The sequence below is a fragment of the Manis javanica genome, chromosome 12 (assembly GCF_040802235.1).
Source record: "Manis javanica isolate MJ-LG chromosome 12, MJ_LKY, whole genome shotgun sequence".
In the NCBI taxonomy this organism is placed as follows: domain Eukaryota; kingdom Metazoa; phylum Chordata; class Mammalia; order Pholidota; family Manidae; genus Manis; species Manis javanica.
The window spans coordinates 91,738,457-91,753,520 of NC_133167.1; the positions used below are offsets into that span (position 1 = coordinate 91,738,457).

The following is a 15,064-nucleotide window of genomic DNA, read 5'->3' on the forward strand; positions in this document are numbered from 1 at the left end:
GCTGAGACAGGCTCGCTAGTGCCCTGAGCTGAACTCCTGTGTTCGAACGCTTTATCTGTCGCCTTATATCAGAAGAAACACAGCTCGCCTCCCCACGTCACAAGATGTCCGGGGGAGACGGCTTCAGTGGCCGCCGCTCTGGCCAAGTCCTGCGGCTCCCTGGAGGCGAGGCCGGCAGCGCCTGTCCCTGCGGTCTCCGGGCTCCGCGGAGGCCGTGAGAAAGAGCTCTCGGGAGTAAAGTGGACGAAAAAGTGCCCGGGCCGTGGGCGCTGTGCGGAGGCAGCCTGGCCCTTTGGCCTGGCGTCCGCGGGGAGTGATGGGGGCCTTCGGGTTCGAACTGTTCCGCACCGCCCTCTTCTGAAGCGCAGGCCGTATCTGCCTGACGGTTCCGGCCCCTTCTACGGTCTCTGCTTCCGGTGGGAAGATGATTCAAAAGGGGCCTGCGTCTAATTCCAGACTGCGGAGACCAGCTCCGCCTTTTTCTGCTCCTTGCCAACGAGTTTATTGTTAATGCCGTGACTTGGCCTCACGGTTCTATGACCTCATTGCCATGGCATCACGACTCACCTCCTAAGAGTGATGTGAGTGATGTGCCAATGTGCAGCTCAAGCTACAGTGGTCCTCTTTTCATTTCGTGGCTTGAAATTCTCTTTCTGTCCCATCCATCAATCCTCCCACCTCATCCTTCAATTCAGTTAAAATAACGTTTATTGAACCCCACATATTGCCTGTTACTGCAGAGCTCATGGAGAGTCAAGTGTAAGTTACTCAATTTGTCTTCAAAAAATAGTTGTGGGAAAGACAACCCTGTAAACAAGTAATACAGTGCCAGAGTACTGGAATAAGGATAATTCCCTACCCTGCGGGCCTGGGAAAGGCTTTCCTGAAGGAAATGCCTAAATTGTGTTGTAAAGGTTAGGAATAGGGGAGGACAGGTGAGAGGATGAGTGGGATTTTTTAATTTAGGAAACAATGCAGGGGAACTGCCAACAGTTAAAATACTGCAGTTTAAAGTTTGAATGGAGGTGTGTAGAAGTAGGTTGGAGCTGGGACCCCAAAGGGCTTTGTATATAGGCTAAGCATTTGATTCTGAAAGGGAAGGTGCAGAAATATGAGGGCACAATCCAGAAATCAAGCAGGGTGAAGTAATAAAAATTATAACTTACCAGTTAAATGACTGACTAAATGACATAGAAGTTCTCATTTGATGTCTGCATGAACACAGGAAAGAAATTAAGTTCTACAGCCCTCATTATCTTCATTTTGGTACCATTTTTTTCCCTCTAGGTATTTTTCTTCCTTTCTGGTTTCCTATATTCCTAATTTACTGATGTAACCAGTGAACCTCTGTCAGGACAGTAAAGTGGAGGCCCCCAAGTATTCCAGATTTGCTTGGTGTCTTACACATTTCCCAAATTTTGTTGATTATGAAGTGTCTGAATGGCAGTTGTCTTACCGCTAACACCCCACTCCCCAACCCACCCACCCCACCCCACAAAAACTGGACAGCTACATTTAAGAGAATGAAACTGGATCATTAACCCCATACACAAAAGTAAATTCGAAATGGATCAAAGACCTGAATGTAAGTCATGAAACCATAAAACTCTTAGAAAAAAACAGGCAAAAATCTCCTGGACATAAACATGAGCGACTTCTTCATGAACATATCTTCCCGGGCAAGGGAAACAAAAGCAAAAATGAACAAGTGGGACTATATCAAGCTGAAAAGCTTCTTTACAGCAAAGGACACCATCAATAGAGCAAAAAGACATCCTACAGTATGGGAGAATATATTCATAAGTGACATCCAATAAAGGGTTGACATTCAAAATATATAAAGAGCTCACACATTTCAACGAACAAAAAGCAAATAATCCAATTAAAAAATGGGCAGAGGAGCTGAACCACAGTGAGATATCACCTCACACCAGTAAGGATCGCCAACATCCAAAAGACAACAACAAATGTGGGTGAGGATGTGGAGAAAGGGGAACCCTCCTGCATTGGTGGTGGGAATGTAAATTAGTTCAACCATTGTGGAAAGCAGTATGGAGGTTCCTCAAAAAACTCAAAATAGAAATACCGTTTGACCCAGGAATTCCACTCCTAGGAATTCATCCTAAGAATGCAGCAGCCCAGTTTGAGAAAGACATATGCAGCCCTATGTTTATCACAGTGTTATTTACAATAGCCAATAAATGGGAGCAATCTAAGTGTCCATCAGTAGATGGATGGATAAAGAAGATGTGGTACATATGCACAATGGAATATTATTCAGCCATAAGAAGAAAACAAATCTTACCATTTGCAACAACATGGATGGGGCCAGAGGGTATTATGCTCAGTAAAATAAGCCAGGCAGAGAAAGACAAGTATCAAATGATTTCACTCATCTGTGGAGTATAACAACAAAGAAAAAACTGAAGGAACCAAACAGCAGCAGAATTACAGAACCCAAGAATGGACTAACAGTTACCAAAGGAAAGGGACTGGGGAGGGTGGTTGGGAAGGGAGGGATAAGGGGGAAAAAGAGGCATTACGATTAGCATGTATAATTTTGGGGGGGAACACAAGGAAGGTGCTATAATACAGCCGACAAGCAGTGATTCTGTAGTATCTTACTACACTGAAGGACAGTGACTATAATCGGGTATGTGGTGGGGACTTGATAATAGGGGGAGTCTAATAACAACAATAATGTTCATGTACATTAATGATAGCAAAATAAAATATATACTGTTAAAAAAATACTTAAGTGCATATCATTAACTATCATATGCATATAGGTAATTCACATGATATGTCTATGTAAGCATGCATGCCATGAACTACAACGAAATGCACATATCTTAACTGAACCATTCCTGAGTCCAATATGAGCATTGTTTAAAGATAAATGGAGGCATTTTAAAATTTAAGAGCTTATTTGAGCAAGAATTGACTTGAATCAGGCAGTATCCAGTCTAGTGGTTAGAATGGAGCACTGAGGGTCTGTACAAAATGAAAGACATTAATAGCCAGAAGGGTGTGGGAATAGGAATTTACTCCAAGCAACAAAGCTGGTTAGTTATTGCAAGGTTACCTTTCTTTAGGAGATGACAGGGTTCTCTCCGGCAGGTTACCTAACTAGTGCCCATCAGGTGATTGCATTTCTGGGAGACCCAAAACGGTGAAATCAAGTCTCAGTTAGGTGACATGGCGCTTAGCATAAGCAACTCCATTTTGGGCCTTGTTGTCTTTTTGGTTTTTTTTATTTTCAAGTCAGACAGGTAATGTGCCAATGCCCTTACAAAGTTTGAAGGAGGGACATGTCATGCAAACGCATGAACACCCAATCATCGTGCTTATGAACTACAAAAGGATTGGTGTTTTCTTGTTTTTAAGTAGCATACAGCATTGTAATCCATTCCCCTATTAAGATATAAAACTTCCCAGAAAGTAACCACTCTTTTCCCACCATAGACTTTTTCTGATTTTTTTTCCAACCATAAATTAGGTTTTCCTCTTCTAGAACTTATATAAATGGAATTATAGAAAACATACCCTTTAGATGAGACTTCATTTACACAGCATAATTTTTAAAAACTTTTTGTTTTGAAATAATTTTAGCTTTACACAGTTACAAGAAATAATACAGAGATCACATACTCCTTCACCCAGTTTCTCCCAATGGTAAATTTGTGCATAATGATAGCATAATATTATAAACAGGATTTTATATTGACACAGTTCACCAACCTTATTTAGATTCTACGGTTTTGCATGCACTCATTCATGTGTGTATATTTAGTTCTATGCAGTACTATCACCTGTGTTGGTTCATGTGAGCACCACCAGTCAAGATACAGAACAGTTAATTACATAACCATTACATGTCATTGTGAAATGCTCTAAAGGAAAAGTACAGGGAACTATGAAAGAGTAAAAGGAGACCAGTAATCAGGCTCTTAGCTGTGCCAGATGGTCTCCAGTGTAAAGACCTCTATTGTCCCTTTCCAGATAAGAATTCTCAGATTGTTTCCCTTTTCTATCTGCAGTCACCTTACTTTCTATCCTGCCACTACCAGATCCCAGACAACCACTTATCTGTTGTCCATCTCTTTGTCATTCAAGAATATTATGTAAATGGAATCATACAGCAGGTAACCTTTTGAGATTGGCTTTTTGTACTCAGTGTGATCTCCTTGAGATCCGTACAAGTTGTGTGTGTTGCTATTCATTCCTTTCTATTGCTGGGTAGTATTCCTTGGTGTGAATGTACTATAGTTTGACTAACCATTCATCTGTGAGTGACATATGGGTCATTTCCAGGCTCGGCTGTTAAGAGAAAAGCTGCTACAAGCAATTGCTTAAAAGTTCTTATGTGACCTTAAGTTTTCATTTCTCTGGGACAAATGCCCATAGGTGCAATTGTTCGGTCATATAGTAACCACATATTTTGTTTAGTGAGAAAATGCCTTATTTATTTTTCAGAGTGGCTGCACCATATTATATTCCCACTAGCAGTGTATGAGTGATTCAGTTTCACCACATCCTTGCCCACATTGGGTATTATCACCATATTTTATTTTAGCCAGCTTTAATTCCCTGATGACTAATGATATGGAGGACTTTCTGTGTGCTCTATTGGCCATTCATTTATATTTCTTTTTGAAGTGTTCAGATCTTTTAAACTGTTCTTTTTTGTGTTAATGAGTTGTGGTTGTTTATGTTTTGTGAAAATTTCTGTCTATAGCTTATCTATGTCAATTCATAATGATGATTTTTTATGAGAAGTTTTAATTTTGGAGACTAATTTATCAAATATTTTTTCAATGGTTATTGCCTTCTATGTCCTAAGAAACCTTTACCTACTCTGAAGTTGAAAGAGTCTCCTGTTTTCTTCTAAAATCTCTGTATTTTAGCTTTTTTATCTAAGTTTATAAAATTTATTTTTGTGGGTTTTTTTCCCTCCTAAGTAAGGGGAAGGATGGCTACTTTTGGAAGTACTTCCTCTCTTAGGTTTTATTCCAAACAACAGAAAACTCAAAATGCAAAATTAATTTAATCTTCTTAACTTTGTTTTAGAGGCATCTTTTTTTTCCCCTTCCTTCCTGTTCTTCTTATTTTAGAGACATCTTGGTGTACTGTATGTAAGAAATTTGATCAGATGAATGTAACTTAGCGATCTGGTAGAAAATACTTTGTAGTGAACTATAGATTAATATTTTACATCCTTTCTTATTTGTATTTAAGCGTCAGTGTTCTTTAGCTTCCTGTCTTTATCCAGTGGCCCAGTATGTATATAAATTAAAATATAGGACCAAGAATGTGAACTATTTAAAACTCTAATCTGGTCAAAATACCCACAGTGGGTTTAATGTTCAACACCACAGTGATTTCTCCCTCCTCTGATTTCATAGTGCTCATTATTTTACATTTATTTGAAAGTCAGTATAGACTTTGCACTCTACTGTGTTACGTCTGTGTGTCAGCTTGGAGGGTGGTGTGAATGAGATTGAGAGTTAAATCAGTGGACTTTGAGTAAGCAGATTGCTCTTATAATGTGAGTGAGAGCAAGGGTGAGTTCCACAGATTGCCTTCACACTGGAACTCTACCATTCACTCTTCTGGGCCTTCCTGCTGGACTTGGCCTGGAACAATATCTGTTTTCCTGAGCATCCTGGCTGCTGATTATAGATTCACCAATCTCCATAATGATACAAGCCAATTCCTTAAAGTAAATCTCTATCATAAATGTACACACACACACACACACACACACACACACACACACACACACACACACACACACCCTATTCTCATCTCATCCAGGGACCATGCTTTAAGAACCACTGATCTAAAGTATCTCCAATCGATCCCTTCAAACTTCAATTTTCATATTACCCTGTTTTGTTGTCTTCATAGTTCATACCACAATCTAAAAATACTATGTTGGTTTTCTTCTCTGTCTCTCCCACTATGTATTAGTCAGTGTTCACCACAAAACCCCTCCCCTGCTCTGTATGACTATTTCTCCTGAGCTCTAGTAGAAGAATCAGAGACTTCTTAACTGGAAAGGGAAAATAGAGGTCTCTGCACTGGGGACCATCAAGAGCCTGATTACTGGTCTCCTTTGGCTCTTTCATAGTTCCCTGTACTTTTCCTTTAGAGCACTTCACAATGACATGTAATGGTTATGCAATCACCTGTTTTAAGTGTTGCTTCACTAGGCTGCAAGCCCCACGAGGGCAGAGTGTGTGTGTGTAGTTCACCCCTGTATTTCCAGTGCCTTGCAGAGTCAGTGGCAAAAGATTGGTAGGCAGTGGGTATTTGTTCAGTATACAAACTAACCTAGGCATTATGACCTCCATTTTTAAGTTAGAGTTATTGCATTTTAATCACTTTTGAACAATTATCCCCATAGTCTTTAAGAGAAAACTGATCCAACATACCTCATTTAAAACTTTTAGCATTTTATAAGTAGTTTGAAAGGGGAGATGTTATAACCAATGCTCCTTCAAAATTATGCTCTTACTCTATACCTAGTATTTTCACTTTTTCAGTAACCCATATGAGACCTATGACAGATGAGGTGAACCCACAGGTCATTTTACTCTGAAATCTGGGTCTACACCATTGCCACAATTTCATTGATCAGAAGATTGTTCAGAGGCCACATTATTCACTTTTGGCCATTATGGATTGATAGGAATGAAACCTACAATAAGAAACTCAACAAGAATATGAAGGAACTGTTTTTCAGATATTGGACAACAGGTCACACAGCATTCTGATTTTTAAGAGAAGGAAAACTAATGAGGTGAACCCATTGCTCACCCCCGCTTTCTGTCTGGAGGCGTATTACCCACCATGGTACCTGAGGGGGCCCTCAAGCAGAGCTTGCGATCTCACTGAATTGAGACAGAGATCAGAGTTTTGACAGAGAACAGTAAGCAGAGTTCAGCCACTAAGGTGGCTAGAAGTTGTGGTTCAGAGTTGTAGAGATAAGGGAGCTAGGGGAAAAACAGCTCCAGAAATCTACTTGCGGTCCTAGGCAACACATGTGAAGGGAGAAACTACACAAGGCCAGGCAAAGACAGATCAAGGAGCTTTAAGATGAATGAATCGCACAGCTCAGGTCAGTAAGGAGACATTCATATTCCAACCAGCCAGAGTGGAGAAGCCTTGTTGGTGATCTGGGAGAGGGGTCAACAAACATTTTCTGGAAATGGCCAGATAGTATTTCAGGTTTTGTACATCATACATCCTGTATCTCAGCTCTTCAACTCTGATGTTGCATGAAAGCAGCCATAGACAGTAAATAAATAAATGGCTGTAGCGGAATTACAATAAAACTTTATTGATAAAACCGCACATGGGCTAAATTTGACCTACAGACCATAGTTTTCTGAACCCTTATCTGAGGCATTTAAGAGACCAGAAAAAAAAAAAAAAGAGTCATTCCTCAGCAGTGAGGCTAAACTAGCCCTATAGTAAAGGCTGCTTTAAACTTGTTCTAGCAAAGATTTAGAAAACAGGCCAGAAAAGTGTCAAATTGGATCCACAAGTAACAACTTACTGCAAAAACACAGCCTGACACTTTTTAAAGAAAAAATTCAGATATTCAATATCACAATGCCCACCAATAGATAAAGCATTATTAGATGTGCCAAGAATCAGGAGGTGACACATAAGCAGAAGAAAACTCAATCACTAGAAAGACCTAGAAATGATGGAGTTAGCAGACCTAACTTTAAAAATACCAACAAGGAAAAATGGGTACATCAGACTGGTGATATGGGTAATTTTTTCTTATTTTTCTAACTGTATATATAAATAAAAAAACTTAAATGTTCACATATAATGTATCTCAGTAATGTAATACTGTTTAGCATATTTTAAAATATATAAATACATTGCTTTTTTGTCAGTCGTATTTGTTAGATTGTTTTAAGTTGATTTGTGTAGACCTAGTTTGTTTACTTTCATTTCTGAACAATATTCCATTATAAGAACGTGAATTCCTGTTTTTTGGATGATGGACATTTAAGTTATTTCCAAGAATAGAGAAATGATAGACACCAAATTTAGGATCCTGCTGACCCCTTAGGGGAAGGCGTAAGAAGGATGTGACTAGGATAGCTATATAGAGCTATGCACTGTGGTACCAGTGAGAGGTGGATCAGGGTATCGTGGTTCACGATATTATTTTTATATTTTATCTTAAATATTGCAAATACATTTTAAAAGCAAACAGTTACAGAAGTAGTAAGACATATTTAGATTGAGATTAGGAATATTAGTATTATTTCTAAAGCATTTTATGATTCCCTTCCCATCTTTTTTCAAAAGACCTTGGTAAAACAGTTCATTTGAGTTCAAAAGGGTGGAAGAGCTGTTTAGTGCACGTGTGGTTTCCCTTTAGGGGTGTTTTCTGAGGAAGGGTCCAGTTTCCCAAAAAGCAGACTTGCAATTCCCATTAGAAAGATTCCTTCCTCTTGTCGTAAAAGTTGCTTCATATTAATCTGTTATAATCTCAATTGATCTTTGCATCTTCATTTCTTATCCTTTGTCTCAATATTAAACACTGAGTTTTGCAATTGAGGAATATTTGTTTTATTCCTTCCCTCATATTATCTTAATCATTCTCACAAATGGCTGCAATTACCTTGAGATACACATCATGAGAAATAATTCATACTATTTTAATCGTTCTCATAAATGGCTGCAATTACCTTGAGATATGCATCATGAGAAATAATTTCACAGAGCAACCTGTACGTGCAAAGCTCCTTGTGTAGTAGTTCCTGTACAGACTTCTCAGATGGTTACAGAAGTACCATTAACACTTTATGTGATATAATAGCTCTTGACCTCTAACCTCAAGTAATATGAAGTTGTAAAATTAGCCACTTATGAGTCATGAATATATTTGCTACAAATTATATTATAGAAAAAATGCAGGGAGCGAGGAGGCCACATTAAAAAAAAACAAGAAAAAGTGATGATCAACATTTTCTCCTACAAAACATCTAAAAGAAATCTTGGATTTTGTATTTTCACTAAAGGATACTGTCTATTGTGGTTTCCTTCTAATAATCGTTAAGAGAAGAGGCTTCAGAGTTAGGCCTCCAGGATTTGAATCCCAGCTCTGCCATTTACCAGTTATGTGATCTTGTACAGGTTTTTCACCCTCTTTGCAAGTCTCTTCATCTACAAAATGGAGATGATAACAGTATTTTTTCCTTGAACTGATGAGGAAATAACATAAAGTTCTTATGATCATGCCTAATGAAGCTCTTAAGCACAGTGCCTCATTGAATACACATTAATTACTGGTTTATTATTTGACAAATATTTTACAGTGTCTTTGTGGAAATCACCTAAGTTTGTCCAGCATTCAAAAGAAAAATTTAATGATGAAATTATTACAAGGTGAAATAATTGCTTGGGGCCCCTGCTGTTTCTCACCAGTCGTGCCAGTTTATAAAGATCTCATATGATGACCACAGTTCAATAACTTAGCTGATCTTCATCCTCAGCATTTATTTGTAGTATTTCCCTCAGTGTGGTTTTTCTGAGTATTACCTCCTGATTAGGTCCAGGTTATGGATTTTCAGCAGGAAGACCGAATAAGTGAAGTTGTGTCTTTCTTACTGTATCACACTGATGCACATGGCGGCATATTTGACTCTGATCACTTGGATTGAGTGGTGTCCAACCCACTGTAATGTGACCACTTATCCTTTTGTGATCAATAAGTAATCTGTGGGGACATATTCTGAGACTGTAACTTTACCTCATCAAATTTCCACCCAGTGGTTCTAATATTAATTGGTGTTTAATGATGTAATTATCAACTGATAGATGCAAAATGGTGATTTTTCTGTTGCTCCTTCTACATTTATCACAGGGCATCCCCTGGAAGGAAGAGCCTTCCCTTCTTTCCTATATTACTTTTCAATCAGGAAAACAAAACGTTTAAAAAAAATAACTAGATACCATTTTAATTGTAGTGTGGTCAGTTCCCGCTCTAACTTCAGTGTGCTGGGCCTAGCTTCTCCATGACCTCAACCCTCGTTCCTCCAGCTACAGAGCTCTCAGCTCTGGTTGCAGTGGGCACAGGCCCTAGGCGGTGGACCATAACCACAGCAAATTCAAAGCCGAAGTACTATTTTGTGCAGTTCGTAGTTCCACATACTCCAAAATGACACCTCAATCTCCACAGCTTGGAAGGAAAATGCTTTTGTGTTTCTGTAACTCGGGGGGGAAAATCCCAGGACAAAAAACCTTTAAAGTAGAAATCAGTCAAAGGGAGAAATAAATTTATTTCTTACAACCAGTCTACTTCTGCTCTCTTGTGTCTCTCCTGACCTGTTTGCAGAAGAGGAGGCCCCACCCAACATCTACAGTCCAGATAAGCTGTCTCTCACCCTTGTAATTACCTATTGATATGGAGATGGACTACTCTCCACCCCTTGAAAACACTTATTGTATGGAGGTGCACTAAAGCCAGGTGAGAGATTCTGGAAATACTGCAATTTTACCCACAGCCCACCCCTCCAGAAATCTCGCCTCACAGTCGACTAGTTCCCCATCTTCCACAATGGCCCCTGGGCAAGAAAACTGGAGCATTGTAACCAGACTAATAACATACAATAGCAAAACAATAAAATCATGATAATCCTCAAGCTGGTGGATTCAGCTAGGTTCTACATCCTAGGCAGATTAAGTACATAGCTCGCGTATTCCCTCAGTGGGCTCTGTAGCCAGCAGGGCATGGTACACAGCAGCCAGTTGCTTCTCTGTCAAGGTGTGCTGGACCTCTGCTCCTTTCCATAGTTGTGACCAGAATCATAGGTTGGCTTGAGGTTGGCTTGTCCGTTCAAAGCACTGTCAAAGACCCCATCCATAGCCATCTTCTGTTACATGAACATCTAGCTCACAGGGCCTTGATGAATCCTTTACACTCAAGCCTGTACAGCCTTGACTGTTTGCTTAGCAGCAGTAAAAGTAGCTGCACGTGTTTCATCCTAGTCCCACCTGATGCCCTTTTGTACCAGCTGGTATGAGGGTTTCAGAATTTGTGCCAAGTATGGGATAAACACTCTCCAGTAGCCCAAAAGACTACAAAACTCTTCTAATACTGCCAGTGGTAGAAGTGGGGAAAGCCTGGACCTTGTCTATAACTGCTTCAGGAACTTTAGTTTTACGCAACCAGACAACCCCCAAGAATTTCACAGACAAACCAGGTCCCTGAACCTTGGTGCTGTTCATAGCTCATCTTTTCTCCTGCAGTCTAGGAACTCCCCTTTCTAAATCTGAAAGAGAATCAGATGTGAGCTTAATATCATCAATTGTAGTGATATAACTGCACTGTTTAACGTTTCCTCCATGTGGCCAAGTGCTGGGCCACAAGTCCATGACAGGTGGTGGGACTGTGGAGATATGCCTGTGGAAGGACAGTGAATGTCCACGGCCAGCCTTCCCATGTGAAGGCAAACTTCCTGACTTTCCTGTGCTATGTCAATAGAGAAGAAAGCATTAGCAAGGTCCATGATATAATGATACGTCCCTAGTTCATTACTGAGTATGTCCATAAGGGCTGCTATAGAGAGGACAGCAGCATGCAAAGGGGGTGTGACATTATTCAGTTCCCTGTAGTCCACAGTCATACGCCAGGAGCTGTCTGGTTTTTTCACTGGCCACACTTGGGAATTAAAAGGACTATGAGTGGGCTTCTTGATGCCCACCTCCAACTCCTGTACAGTTTCTCCAATTTCCTTGTGCCCCCCAGGCAATTTATACTGCTTAGTAGTTGTCACTCACTGAGGTACAGACAGAGCTACAGGCAGGTGCTTAGCATGTCCCCTCAGAGCTGCCTTTACCACACATATACTCGGTCTGAATTCACCTGCAGTGGTCTGTAACCATAGGCCCTGCAGGTATCTACCCCAAAATATATTCAGGGATGGGAGAAATGTACACAATATACTCTTATGGGGGTAAATGCCCTATTCCCAATGGGATTTGGGCTTTCTTCAGTCTAATTGCCTTATCCCCATAGCCATCTATCACACAGGGGTCCCAGGAAAATGCTCAGGGTTGCCATGAATCAGAGAACTTTCAGCTCCTGTGTCCACCAGCACCAGGACATGTTGTACATTCACAGGGGCCCAATGAATTGCTAATGCTACATGTGGCCTCTGGTCCCAACCACATCCCCCAAGGTGGGGACCTTGACTCCCTCCTTCAGTAGAACCACAATGCCCAATCATCCTGTGGGGATGAGGGCTCAAACAGAGCCTGAGTACTGTCCCCCAGGAAGTCTTGCAGGGACACAAGCTGGACATGGGGTTTTGATTCAGGCTTCCATGTCCTGGACCTCAGTTGGTGGAACTGCTGCTCTGGCTTTAATTGGTGCCACAGTTCTAACAAGATCCTATTGGGCTGCTCATTCAGTTGTAGCCTGTACTTCCTTCCATGCTCTTATTGTTTCAACCTTCCCTAGATCTGCTGAAGTATGAGCAGCCTCACTTCCAGTTTGCCCTATTTGGGGGTTAAGAATAGTCACTAGGGACCCAAAGAGAGATGGGGGAGCTGTATGGAGCACCAGATTTCTTATTTCTACAGTGAACAACTCCTCACTGGGGCCCCGGAGGTCCATATTACAGATGATATTTCTCATGCCCAGTTCCCATAACACCTGCTGGAGCTCTGCATACGTTTTCCAGCTAGTGGGTAAGTGTGGTAAATCACCCTGATTAGGCCAAACTACCCTGATGGCTGCTGTCAGCCAATCCAGAAGTTCCTGATTCCCTGAGGTGTGACGGGCACTTTGTAACTGTGGCTGAGGGAAGGGTGATTTGCCAGGGAAGACAGTCTACCCATTTCTGAACCCAACATAACAATGTCTTCCACCCCCATATCCCAGAGATGGAAAAGCCATGTAGGCTGAGGTTCCAATGGCTTCTGCCAGTGCTGGACCATCATGTCCACCAGTTCATCCTGGGTATATGGACAGAGCATGGAGTGCTGTACAACCTGGCGAGGGGAGTCCTCCCCCTGAGGAGCCTGCGGTTGTGTTTTTATTCTCTTAATTACAACAGGGCAGGCATTTAATACAGAAGAGGTTGGTGCCTCGGGCAGTGGCCTGGCAACAGATCGGCCCTCAGCCCCAACCCCTTGTCCTCTCCAAACATCTCTTCTACCATCTCCGGGGCTGAAGGCACTGCTTTTTCCTCCCCACACCCCGTGGGCTCCTGCAACACGGCTTCTCCGGCTGCCTCCTCCCTCACTGCTGCTAAGAAATCTTCTAGGAGCATGATCCGTCTTCTCAGTAATGTCTCTCTTCCTAAAGGGCATCCCATAGGTCATTGCCCAGCTCCTCCAAGCGATGCCGAAGTGCCTTTCTCTCTCTCTCCTCTATAACACTTTCCCCGATCTCAAGGAAAAGAGCCTACAATCCAAGCTGCTACACAGCCACTCAGGGCCTCTAAGCAGACTTCTATCTCAGGGAGGGCTAATTCTGCAGCTTCTGGTGTGTCCACCCTTCCCCAATTCTGGGAAGGCCTCACTCCTCTAGAAGGTGCTTTACCCTGGACCAATTTCCCAGTAGGGGCTCCCCAAATGGAAGTCCCACAGATAGGGAGCTCCCGGATGAAGCTAAACCCTCTACCGCTGCAGCCACTGGGGCCTCCCCACTATCCACAGGGGCGGTTCTGGGCATCTCCCCACCATCTAGGGACAGCCCACCCAAGGGTCACACCCAGGTGTGACAGATTTCAGGTTCAGAGGTCCTGCAAACTACAGCCAGATGTAACTCGGGGGGTGGGGATCTCAGGGCAAAATATCTTTGAAACCGAAATCAGTCAAAGGGAGAAATAAAGTGGGAGAAACCTGTTTATTTCTTACAAGCAGTTGTCCCATGTCTCTTGAGACCAGGCTGCAGAAGAGGCCCCCATCCAACCTCTCTGGACCAGATGAGCCCTGGCTGGCCCTTGTAATCACCTATTGATATGGAGATGAACTACTTTTTTCCACCCCTTTTGGAAACACCTGTTGTATGCAGATAGATGGCAGTAAAGCCAGGCTAGAGATTTTGGAAAAATTCCAATTTTACCTCCAGTTTCCTTCTCTACCCTACCTTTATGCTTCATCTGTGGGTCAAAAAGATACCCCAATGTTTCTTGAACTAAATGTGCTTAGGAATCACCCAAAAGCTGCCGAGGGTGGTTTTTAAAGGGTAGACTGATGGGGTCCCAGAAGTTCCAATTTAGTAGATGTGGGATAGGGCCCAGGAATCAGCACTCAGGTGGGCTAGCGAATTAAACTTGAGAAACACGATCCTCCAAAATAGGGGGTGGCAAATCTCCCTTTCTCGAGAAGTTGGCGCCATTGGCAGCTCTAAGGTGCCCAGGAGAGGATGCTCATGGGGGGAGCAAATCAGAGCTTCCATCCTGGGGCCTTGCACCTGCAGAAACCGACGTCCTGGTGATGCCCCTCGGCTGCGGGGCTCCAGGTGCTCGCGAGAGGGCGGGAGCGGAGTCAGCCCTCGCGACCTCTGGACTCGGGGCTTGTCTCCTTGACGCGCGCGCAGAGACCCCGGAGAGTGAATGCCCCGCCCCTCGGGCCCGCCCCCTGTGCTTAGTCACAGGGAGGCTGCTCTCGCCCGGGGCGTGCGCGCCCTCCTCCCCCGGGACCCGCCCCCGGCCGCCCCGGCGGCGCGCCCTTCCGCGTGCATGGCCCTGCTGCCCCGGACTCTGAGCGCCGGCGCGAGTGCGGGAACGAGCTGGCGGCGGGCGGCGCGCGCTCTTCCCCGCTTCCCGCTGCCGCCGCCGGCCCGCGCCTTCGCCCGCGCCATGGCGTTCAAGGCGGAGCCGCTGCCCGCCGCCGGCGCGGTGGCCTACGACTACCTGGTGATCGGGGGCGGCTCAGGCGGGCTGGCCAGCGCTCGTCGCGCCGCCGAGCTGGGCGCCAGGGTCGCCGTGGTGGAGAGCCACAAGCTGGGCGGCACGTGCGTGAGTACCGGCGCCCCCCCGGCGCTGCCCCTCGCGCTCTGGCTCTGTGGCGCCTTGTC

At 43.3% G+C, this 15,064-nt stretch overlaps 1 protein-coding gene, 1 long non-coding RNA gene and 1 other non-coding gene across 3 annotated transcripts in view; 2 read left to right on the forward strand and 1 right to left on the reverse strand.

Annotated features, from left to right (window-relative positions):
* The first annotated feature begins 250 nt into the window (after nt 1–250).
* LOC140845210 (uncharacterized) lies at nt 251–2,751 on the forward strand. Its single transcript, XR_012123984.1, has 2 exons — nt 251–759; nt 1,288–2,751. It is a non-coding gene; the product is annotated as an uncharacterized lncRNA (long non-coding RNA).
* Nucleotides 2,752–3,262: 511 nt separating this feature from the next.
* Nucleotides 3,263–3,366, reverse strand: LOC118968248 (small nucleolar RNA U13). Its single transcript, XR_005055807.1, has one exon. It is a non-coding gene; the product is annotated as a small nucleolar RNA U13 (small nucleolar RNA).
* Nucleotides 3,367–14,585: 11,219 nt separating this feature from the next.
* The window catches only part of GSR (glutathione-disulfide reductase), a 40,819-nt gene continuing 40,340 nt past the window's right edge, over nt 14,586–15,064 (forward strand). The window contains exon 1 of the mRNA XM_073219050.1: nt 14,586–15,005. Within this exon, the coding sequence (XP_073075151.1) occupies nt 14,601–15,005 (405 nt within the window). The 5' untranslated portion in view covers nt 14,586–14,600. The remainder of the gene's footprint in view (nt 15,006–15,064) is intronic.